The 11710-nt window shown below is 36.2% G+C and overlaps 1 protein-coding gene across 1 annotated transcript in view; it reads left to right on the top strand.

Moving 5' to 3' along the window:
- The window catches only part of LOC144975238 (uncharacterized), an 82528-nt gene that overhangs the window by 5592 nt on the left and 65226 nt on the right, over positions 1–11710 (top strand). Inside the window, exons 2-3 of the mRNA XM_078919136.1 lie at positions 1403–1573; positions 3923–4157. Coding sequence (XP_078775262.1) covers positions 1570–1573; positions 3923–4157 — 239 coding nt within the window. The 5' untranslated portion in view covers positions 1403–1569. The remainder of the gene's footprint in view (positions 1–1402; positions 1574–3922; positions 4158–11710) is intronic.

Genomic DNA, 11710 nt, shown 5'->3' with positions numbered 1-11710 from the left:
CACCACTACTACAACCATCACCACATTAACATCTCTACCACCACGACTACAACCATCACCACATCAACATCTCTACCACCACTACCACCACCACTACTGCAACCATCACCACATCAACATCTCTACCACTACTACTACCACCACTACAACCACCACTACTACCACCACTACTACAACCATCACCACATCAAAATCTCTACCACCACTATTACCACCACTACTACCACCACTACTACAACCATCACCACATCAACATCTCTACCACCACTACTACCACCACCACTACAACCATCACCACATCAATATCATCTCTACCACCACTACTACGACCACTACTACCACCACTACTACCACTACTACAACCATCACCAAACCAACATCTCTACCACCACTACTACCACCATCACCACATCAACATCTCTACCACCACTACTACCATCATTAATACAACCATCACCACATGAACATCTCTACCACCACTACTACCACCACTACTACCACCACTACTACCACCATCACCACATCAACATCTCTACCACCACTACTACCACCACTACTACCACCACTACTACAACCATCACCACATCAACATCTCTACCACCACTACTACCACCACTACTACCACCATCACCACATCAACATCTCTACCACCACTACTACCACCATCACCACATCAACATCTCTACCACCACTACTACAACCATCACCACATCAACATCTCTACCACCACTACTACAACCATCACCACATCAACATCTCTACCACCACTACTACCACCACTACTACAACCATCACCGCATCAACATCTCTACCACCACGACTACAACCATCACCACATCAACATCTCTACCACCACTACCACCACCACTACTGCAACCATCACCACATCAACCTCTCTACCACCACTACTACCACCACTACAACCACCACTACTACCGCCACTACTACAACCGTCACCACATCAACATCTCTACCACCACTATTACCACCACTACTACCGCCACTACTACAACCATCACCACATCAACATCTCTACCACCACTACTACCACCACTACTACAAACATCACCACATCAACATCATCTCTACCACCACTACTACGACCACTACTACCACCACTACTACCACTACTACAACCATCACCACATCAACATCTCTACCACCACTACTACCACCATCACCACATCAACATCTCTACCACCACTACTACCACCACTACTACCATCATTACTACAACCATCACCACATGAACATCTCTACCACCACTACAACAACATCATTATGTATATATATATATATATATATATATATATATATATATATATATATATAATATATATATATATATATATTGAGTCAAATTGAATAAAGCTTCAATCAATTTCACGACTGATATCCTCAGACGTTTACCCGTAGACTTCACAACAGATCTGATGCTATTGATTGACCTTGACTGTGAGATATAGACTACCTTCACCTTGCAAAACTCATTGACCGTGAGTTAGTGACTACCTTCACCTTGCGGAACTCGGTGTAAAATTGGCTTCAGCCTTCCGCTCTGAGCGCTGCATGGGTGAGTCCTTGTAATAGACTTTTTATCCACATTGTCACATCATACTCCTCTGTAAAATGAGTACCTGGCTATAAAAAATGTTGCCTGTTGAAAATAAATTGATATCCCCTAACATCATCATCATCATTGCCTTTTTCACCCTGGGTCAGGGTATAGGCCACAGACAAACAGTTTCCATCCTTCTCTATTCTGAGCCAACTTTTTTATCTCATTCCAGTTCTTACCACTTCTCTGTATATCAGCTTCTTTAATTCTTCTCCATGTTCCTCGTGGCCTTCCCCTTGATCTTCTGCCCTGAGGGTTCCAGTCCAATACTTTCTTTGTTATAGTTGAGTCATTCTTTCTAAGCGTGTGTCCAATCCACCTCCATCGTCTTCTTCCTATATCCTCTCCCACTGGTTTCTGCTGTGTTCTTTTCCATACTTCTTCATTTTTTATTCTATCCATCCATTTTATTCTGAGTAGCTTACGCATGCACCTGTTTACGAAAATCTGTACCCTCCTTATACATGCCTGTGATGCGTTCCAAGTTTCACATCCATACAGTAGGACAGACTTCACGTTTGAGTTGAAAAGTCTTAGCTTTAGTTGAAGGGAGATATCTTTAGTTCTCCAAACTGTGTTCAAAGATGTGAATGCAGCCTGTGCCTTTCCTATTCGTGCTTTCAAATCTGCTTCCGTGCCTCCATCCTTGTCAATTATACTTCCGAGATAGCAGAAAGTGTCTATATCTTCGAGTTCCTGATCTTTTACTTTGATCTGCTCCCTTTGACGCGTACCTATCCTCAAGACCTTTGACTTTGCAGGGTGAATTCTTAGACCAATTGATTCCGAGAGGCTGTTTATAATTGTGGTTTTTGCTTGCATCTGGTCCTGGGTGTGGGACAAAAGAGCCAGATCATCTGCAAAATCCAGATCATCCAACTGTGTCCAGGGGGTCCACTGTATCCCATTTCTTCTCCCTTTGGAGGTTTCCTTCATTAGCCAATCAATGGCAAGGATGAACAGGAATGGTGAGAGCAAGCATCCCTGCTTGACACCAGTCTTAATTTCAAAGCTGTCAGTAAGCTGATCTTCATGTACAACCCTGCAACTTGATCCTTCATACATTTCCTTAATGAGGTTAACTATCTTTTCAGGGAGTCCATAATGTGCCAGAATTTTCCACAATGTTGCTCTGTCAATACTGTCGAAAGCCTTCTTGTAATCCAGAAAGTTGACAATAAGAGGAGAGTTCCATTCTATAGACTGTTCCAATATGACTCGCAGAGAGGCAATCTGGTCGGTGGTTGAACGGTTTTTCCGAAAACCTGCCTGTTCGTCCCGCAGTTTAGCATCTGTTGCATTCTTAATTCTCTCTAAAATAATACGGTTGAAAACCTTTCCTGGGATAGAAAGAAGAGTGATGCCTCGATAATTATTACAATTACTGAGGTCCCCTTTCTTTGGAAGCTTGATAAGATGTCCTTCCTTCCAATCCTTTGGGAATATCCCGTCATTCCAGATTCTCTCAAATAGTGGGTGCAGGGCCTCAGCATTTCTTTCCGCATCAACTTTTAGAGCCTCCGGTGGAATCTGGTCTGGTCCAGCAGCTTTCCCCCTTTTCATCTTGTTAATGGCACCCACAATCTCTGCTATCGATGGTGGATCACAGCTAATTGGTAGCTCATTCCTTGCAGGCAAAATTTCTGGCTGGTTGTCTGGTGGTGGTCTGTTCAGAAGGCAGTTGAAATGTTCCCTCCATCGTTCAGATTGAGCCTCTTTTCCAAAAATAGTTTTCCCATCCCCTAACATGCGTCTTACCTAATTCTACATGTTAAGCGTTGTTCTTGGCTAAACACCACTTTTAAAACGCTTTGGACAGGGTTAATGGAAAGTGCGCTATAAAAATGCTCAAGTTTTTTTATCATCTTCGTTTTCTTTTTGACCCTGTGCATTCCTCTTCGCCGAAACCTGGGCCTGTGACTCGGTGAGACTTTTAGGTGATCTCACACTAAGTACATTGGAAGTTTTCTCTTGAAATCCACTTCTGACCCTTTATTTTTTGATGCGTCCTCTTTGTCTTACTTTTTTTTCTCTGGTGCTTTGATATTAAATGTATTATTTTTTGAGGACCTCATTTTTACCTTTTTACTGGACGTATGAATGTGTGTACTCGTGTGTGTGTGTGTGTGTGTGTGTGTGTGTTTGAGAGAGAAAGAGAGAGAGAGAGAGAGAGAGAGAGAGAGAGAGAGAGGAGCTAATGAGAAAGAGAGAGAACATAAAAGAGAGGGAGAGAGAGAGAGAGAAAGAAGAATAAACAATTTAAGGATAAGAAAATAGCAGATTTCTTTTTCTATTCTGTTTCAGATACTATAATGTCGAGGATTTCCATCCATCAATCAATAATTCTATTGACAATGACATCATATTTATTGTCTGTGATGTCATCAGTTCCAGACGTAAGTTACGTAGGAGAGGTGTTGGTTTATGTTGACAAATCAGGATTCGATGATTGGAGCTATACGACATCCAAAACTACAGAAGATGAATTAACGACGGATATCAATACAATATTTGGTCATGTCAACCAAAAACTAAAAAGGTAGGTAGAATTTTGACAAGGCAGAGCCATTCATTTTGTTTTTGGTAAAACTATTTCAAACTGGGCAAAGTGATACAAAGCTTCTAGAGAAAAAGCCGTGGACTATTTAAAGTAATACACAAATGAATAGAAAAATATATATTATATCAAACACGAAAGTTTCGAATTCAAACCCCTTCCATGCAACCCCTTTGTTGGCCTCTCTCCACTGGTTGCCCATTGAAAAGCGCACATATTACAAAGCAGCGTGTCTTGTTTATAAGAGTTTGACTGGTATAGCACCGGCAAATCTCACAGATCACGTGGTCATGTGTACATTTGAAAATTACACTTTAAGATCATGTAATGACCAAACGAAAATTTCGGAAAAAAGATCAACAACAAAATTTGGTGATAGATCGTTTGCTTGTTTCGGCCCCAAGATTTGGAATGAACACCACGTGGTCTGAGGGAGTGCAAGTCTTTACCTACCTTTAAAAAGAATCTCAAGACACATTTTTACTGTATTTGTTTTTATTGACTCTATGAATCCTTGATTTGGCTATGAATTATTTTTTTTTAAATTTATTTATTTATTTATTTTCACTTAAAATTGATAATTTATATTGTAAAGTGCCCAGAGCTTGTGTTTTACACGAGAATGAGCGCTGTATAAATGTGTATTATTATTATTATTTTTATTATTATATTATTATTATTATATTATTATTATTATTATTATTATTATTATTATTATTATTATTATTATTATTATTATTATTATTATTATTATTATTATTATTATCATTTCATTATTATTATTATTATTATTATTATTATATTATTATTATTATTATTATTATTATTATTATTATTATTATTATTATTATGATTTATTATTATTATTATTATTATTATTATTATTAATTATTATTATTATTATTATTATTATTATTATTATTCCTCTGCCAAAAACAGCCCCCCCCCCCCCACCCTTTTCCTCCCACAAAAAATAGCAAACACAAACCAAACAAACCCCCCCCCCCCCCCCCCCGAGGGAGCGTGGCTCAGCGGTCCAATGTTTGCTTCTTACCCGAAATGTACAGGGTTCGAAAATTAAAAATAATAAAATAAAATTCCCTTTATTCATCTCATAGGGGAAATTTGTCTCTAGGGTCCATTCCAAGGGGAGACTAAAATAACACAGGCGTCAGCCGCAATGCAGTCCGCAATTTGAGCTAGGGCGAGATGACTTGCTTAAGGCCACACAGCGCAGCGGCGAGTGATCGAACTCGGTACCTTTCGGCTACGAAGCCAAGACCATACCGCTGAGCCACGCTGCCCCCAAACCGCTGCGCTGTGTGGCCTTGAGCAAGTCACCTTGCCCTAGCTCAGTATTCGGCGCTGAATTGCTGCTGGCACCTGGATTAATCCAGTCTTCCATGGAATAGACCCTAAAAAGACAAATTTCCCCTATGGGATAAATAAAGGGAATTTCATCATCTTTATTTATGTATTTTCATGGCTTAAATTAGTTATCCCAAACTAAAATTTCTTTATACAAAATAGCAACAATGAAACAACAAAGCCACATGTGACGTCTCAAACTATGGAAAAACACTTTATTTATCAAAATTGGACAATAAATTAAAAAGTTATGGATTTTTAAAGTTTCATTTTCGTGATAATTTGTGTGAAGAAAAATGAATCTTGTTTAGGGAAAGAAAAAAATAGGTTTTGTTTACGTAGATGGCGCTTTTGCACTGAAAAAAAACAACCCAGCAGGCCCATTTTTTGCTATTGTAATCTTCAACGGCTGCTGATTCTAATGTTATCAGTTTTACACCATTAACTGAAGTTCAGGACTGAGAGAGATTGTTCAAATAGGCCCCATTATTTTGGTGATTTGTGAAAAAACCTAAGTCTTGTATTGGGAAAGAAAAAAAAAGCTTTGTTGACATGAATGGCAAGATGTGTTGAAACAAGCTAGCGGTAGCAGGCCCAATTTGTTGACATGAATGGCAAGATGTGTTGAAACAAGCTAGCGGTAGCAGGCCCAATTTGGGATAAAATAATCTTCAAAGGCTGCTGATTTTAATGCTATCAGATTTTTACTATAAACTTAAGTTCAAGACAGAGAGAGGCTGTTCAAGGTAAAGAGATCGAATTTTTGATGATTTGCGAAGAATCATTCACCTGTTAAAATATACAAATACACACTCTCTCTCTCTCTCTCTCTCTCTCTCTCTCTCTCTCTCTCTCTCTCTCTCTCTCTCTCTCTCTCTCCACACACACACACACACACACACACACTTATATATATATACATATATATATATATGTATATAATTATCTATATATATATATATATATATATATATATATATATATTATATATATATATATATATATATATATATATATATATATATATATATATATATATATATATAATATATAAGCTTCTAGAGAAAGAGCCGTGGACTATTAAAAGTAATAAAGACAAATGAATATGACAGCTTAAAACAATATATATCAAACATATATATATATATATATATATATATATATATATATATATATATATTATATATATCAAACACACACATACACACACACACACACACACACACACACAAAACATTTTAATAACTAGACGTCTATGGCTAATTTATCGAACCAGAATCTTTGAACAGTGGTAAGTACGAATAATAATTGCGTAATCATTATTTAAGACATGTTTAGAATTAGCATCTGGCTGTAGTTCCTGCAGACGATAGTTGGACCCATTGTCGAGTCGCACAGATATTAATATTATGGCAATTATGGTGATCAGAATCAAGACTCCGACATCCTGCTTTGAATTACTGTTTCTTATTTTATTATGAATTATGGCCTGTGGCTTTATATTTATATATTTTTTTCTATATGGTTAACTGATAAATATTGACTTTATTGTATAAGTCTAGAGGGACCCTTTGCTCGTCACGTCAACTTCACAACTTGAACTTGAACAGTCCTTTCTATTTCTACTACAACTACAGTTGCTAGAAAGCGGCACCGGGGTTACCAAAGCTTAGCTTCTTAATCCTTACAAATCATTCGTTTGGACAGAAAAATAAAAAAAAAACTTAACGCTTACCGTCAAAATCAGTTTAGATTTGAAGATGCATTTGTTTCTATAAAAAAACATTCGGTACAAGACAATCCTTGATGAATTTCAAAAGTTGTGTTTGATATTATATCGTAAATTTTTTCATGATTCATTCCTCGCGAAATCGTGGACGCTTACGTCTGTTTCAATGAGTGCCGTGCCGTCGCAAAAAACAAAAAAACAAAGGTTTTTAAAAAAGTTTATTGAGAAAAAGATACGGAAAAAAGCATCCCTAGATAGGTATGCAATTTGGTGCATAAGTGCAGTAAAAATTGGTGCGCAAAATTAGTTCGTAGTGGATGCGAGACTCTGTGTGTCTGTGTCTTTTTTTTTTTTTTTTTTTTTTTTTTTTTTTTGGAGTGCCTACGTACACGGTAACGGGGCATCTAGCCTCAGGATCTACGTACACGTAAACTGGTTTACCGTTGCAACACAAGCAATAGATGGTCCTCGCTGTCGTGACCGCGCGCGCTCGTGTGTGTGTGTGTGTGTGTGTGTGTGTGTGTGTGTGTGTGTGTGTGTGTGTGTTGTTTTTAAATAAATCAAAACAATTTTAACCATTAATGGCAAGATTCCATCTTACCCTCCCCAAACTCCAGATCTTAGTCTTGTTATCTAAGACAAGCTTTGCGATTTATAGTTTAATTGAAACCGAGTCGAAATATACTCTTACTACTGCTCTCTTGGTGGAAACGATTTATTCTGCATAAAAGCAATCTGGAGAAAAAAAAATCAGTGTCACTGTAAAAGGTTAAAATTTCACGAAGTACGCAACATGAACACTGCTGTAACAATCCTTTGATCTACGTCATCAGGCAACCCATTGTTTCTTTCATCTTTTCCCATTCCCCCTTACTATCCCCCAATCCCCCCGCTCTCTCTCTCTCTCTCTCTCTCTCTCTCTCTCTCTCTCTCTCTCTCTCTCTCTCTCTCTCTCTCTCTCTCTCTCTCTCTCCCCCTTCCCATCTCATTGTAAAATGAAAATGTTCTGCTGTTTGCAGACATGTATGATTGTTTTGTTTTTTCTCTCTCACTAGGCATTTGAAAAAAAAAAACCCCTGAAAAAAAACATAACAACTTAACCTTTTAAAGGCGAATATCAATCTTACTTGGACCAAAAATAAAATCTTATCGTTTTCATCAAAAGACGAAAAACAAATTACAATTTAAAAACTTGAGCTTTTATATAGGGCAATATCCACCCAACGTGCTCAAAGCGCTTTTTATCAATATTCTTACTGCTCTTATGGTGGAAACGTTTGTTTTTTTTTCATCGGTCTAATTATTTGTAGCAGACGAGAAATTTCTCAAAACGGTCACGTGACACTGTAAAAACAACACAGGAAGTCCATTAATGCTTATTTATGGCATTTTCTTTAAACCGTGTAAACAACAAAATTTCCTTTTCATTCGACTCAACGGGTCAGATTGGCCGGTATTTTTTAACGAACTAAAGTTCTGAAAAATCAACATGTTTCTTAGAAAGTTGAAAGATGCTAGTTTTTGAAACAGAGGTAGGTTTTAAAAAAAAATTATATGTATTTTTATACTTGAATGTGTGCTCAAGGCGAATTGGACGTTCAGCAGAGGTTGGTAAGCCAGAGGCCCACCTCTCTAGTTAGTGGGTCTTATATCACCATGTCATATTCATATATGATGGAACTGGGACTCTGAATATATAGTTATGCTCATTACGTGGATCTGGTGTTGCTGATATGACTGTCAATCGGATGGGACTAGTAACTAAGACTCTGAATTTTGCCTCATTGATCTGAGATGTCATTGAGTTACTGTTACAGTTACACTCACTCAATCTATTACTATTATCACTGTGACTATGGAAAGGAATTATGGATTTTGTCTCATTGATCTAAGATGTAACTCTGTTAATCAACTCTATGACTGTGGAAGGGAACTATGGATCTGATTCTAATGCTACTCATTGACATTGACTGTAAGGAATGAACTATAGTAGTCATATTTTTTATGAATGGCGCATGTTTTTCCAGTTTTTCTAAGATGTCCCTCTATCAAAAGTTGTAAAACTTATTGTCAACCTCCAAATCAATTTCTCTTAACCGAATAAAGAATTTGGCCCGTATTTAATTGTGGTGCCATATCACCAAAAAGATTTCTGCTTCACGACCAATAAAAAGCCACTTTAAAACCACTGTCATAAAATTAGAGATTTTACACTGCTAAATATGTAAACAGTTTCACACCACAAAGTAAGAGATGAATTCATCATTTTTCAAAAAAATCTTGTGACACGGTAGTTGTGGCTAGTGGTTATGAGTTCACATCATACTATTTTCCGAATAAAAGCAACACACATTAACTGTTATAAAGTAACAACTTATGTAGTTTGCATCCAATTTTGACCTTATAATTTATTGCTTTTTATTTACATTACGTCGCAAATACCGAAGACTGATATGAATCTCTATCTTTAACTCATTTGAACAAGTGATTAAATACTCAAAATTGTCAAATTAACATCGAATGTTTATATTTAACTTTGAAAAATTGTATCTATGCATGAGCGTTTCACATAGCATTTAAATTTTTCTTTTAAACCTATAAGCTCTTAAACAATACGATGTGATACGGAATCTCTTTCGGTTCCTTTCTCGTAAAGCTGCGAAAAGAAGTCTACTTGTATCTGTCGATAAGCCATTAAAGAGGACAGCTATGGAATTGGAATTTCACAATCAACCATGAGTTTCGCATGTTATTGTTGTTACATTGTTGTTGAACACATGCACATTTTGTGGAAACACTGTATCATAAATTGATGAATCTCTACTTTTGACTGGTCTACATTAAATTTATGTAATCCTCTTTGGCATAAATACCAAGCTATTTCTCAAAAAATTTGAACTCAAAATAATGGTGGAAGGGCGTAATGTTCACTTTTATTTGTCTTCATCAATAACGTATATTTATTGTCATAAAATGTAAACTTGTCTGTCGTTCCTTCATATTTGGATTATGTACGAACATCATATAAGTTTCAATTAACTGAACATTCCATTTTAACAAATTCTTTCAAAATGGATAAGCGGAAAATCATAATTTCGACACTATAAATCATTTTTTAGTTCCAATCCTTACCAGTTATCGATTTTAATATAGCTGTAATAAGCGAAATACTTTTCTATTGTTTTAAAAAATCGTGAAAAAAATTTTATTAAGAAAAAATGATCCAGAGGTTCATACACATTTTGCAGCTGTACATCGTGAACAGCTAGCTGAGAAAAAGAAGAAAAAGACGCGCCCCTTATTAAAAATCCGACTATTTTATTCTGAATATATAATTCTGTCTCATTGATCTGATATGTTACTTTATTAATTAACTCATTGAAGATGGAATGGAATGGAATTTGATGCTACTCCATTGACTATATTGAATGAACCAGTACTCTGACTGGTTTTCCTCACATGAACTTTTGTCTCTTGCGGGTCTGATGTTCATGGACGTGATTAGTAAGCAAATTCAAGATGGGGAAAATTGTGGTGTTGCGAATTGCAATGGTAACTACAATTAAGCCAACAAATTTTGTGTGTTCAGATTGCCTAAAGAGGAACCAGAACGGTAAACATGGTTAAACAAACTCCCTCCTCGTGATGATTTTGAACCACATCCAAAAAAATTTGTTATTTGTTAAAGACATTGGTCTGCAGGTGTTCCAATGAAAATTCTACCTGGCAGACCGATCGTCCCTTATAGGGATGAAATAGTGTTCAAAAAATTAACAAATTAATAAATTCGAGATATCCTAATTACAACTACTATGTAGTGTATCCCTTAGTAGATATTTTGGTATTCATATATTTCTTGGGATCATCCTCCACAGATTACCTCCCTTTGTTGATATTGTACATCTCCTTTCCCCTTCATCTAATTGTTCATCCTCATCCTCATCATCACTTTACATGTACATTCATTAATCAACCTTCTAAAGAAGTCATCCTGAATCAATCACTATAAGGTCAGTTTGTAGCATATCTAACTACTCATCCTTTCCGTTTCTTGGCTACTCTTATTCACTGCTGATAATAATAATCATTAAATATTTTTTTGGACCCAGAATTCACATCACTCTCTAAAATGGTAGATCTTGCCATATAATGCCCCTGCTGTTATTTTGGTTTGAATTTTCTATATTTTTGTATTGTATATATATATATATAATATATATATATATATATATATATATATATATATATATTTGTATATATATATATATATATATATATATATATATATATATATATATATATATATATATATATATATATGTGTGTGTGTGTGTGTGTGTGTGTGTGTTTGTGTGTGTGTTTAATATTTCAAGTATAATTATGATCAACTTCTACAATAATGTTTCGAGGTTTCGCTCTCATCAGGAAGTGAAAGTGA

This window comes from Berghia stephanieae, chromosome 6, assembly GCF_034508935.2.
Source record: "Berghia stephanieae isolate SIO BIC M18660-M18661 chromosome 6, UCSD_Bste_1.3, whole genome shotgun sequence".
Classification (NCBI taxonomy): Eukaryota; Metazoa; Mollusca; class Gastropoda; order Nudibranchia; family Aeolidiidae; genus Berghia; species Berghia stephanieae.
The sequence above is the reverse complement of the archived record's forward strand: the minus strand, read 5'-3'. Positions and strand labels throughout refer to the sequence as shown.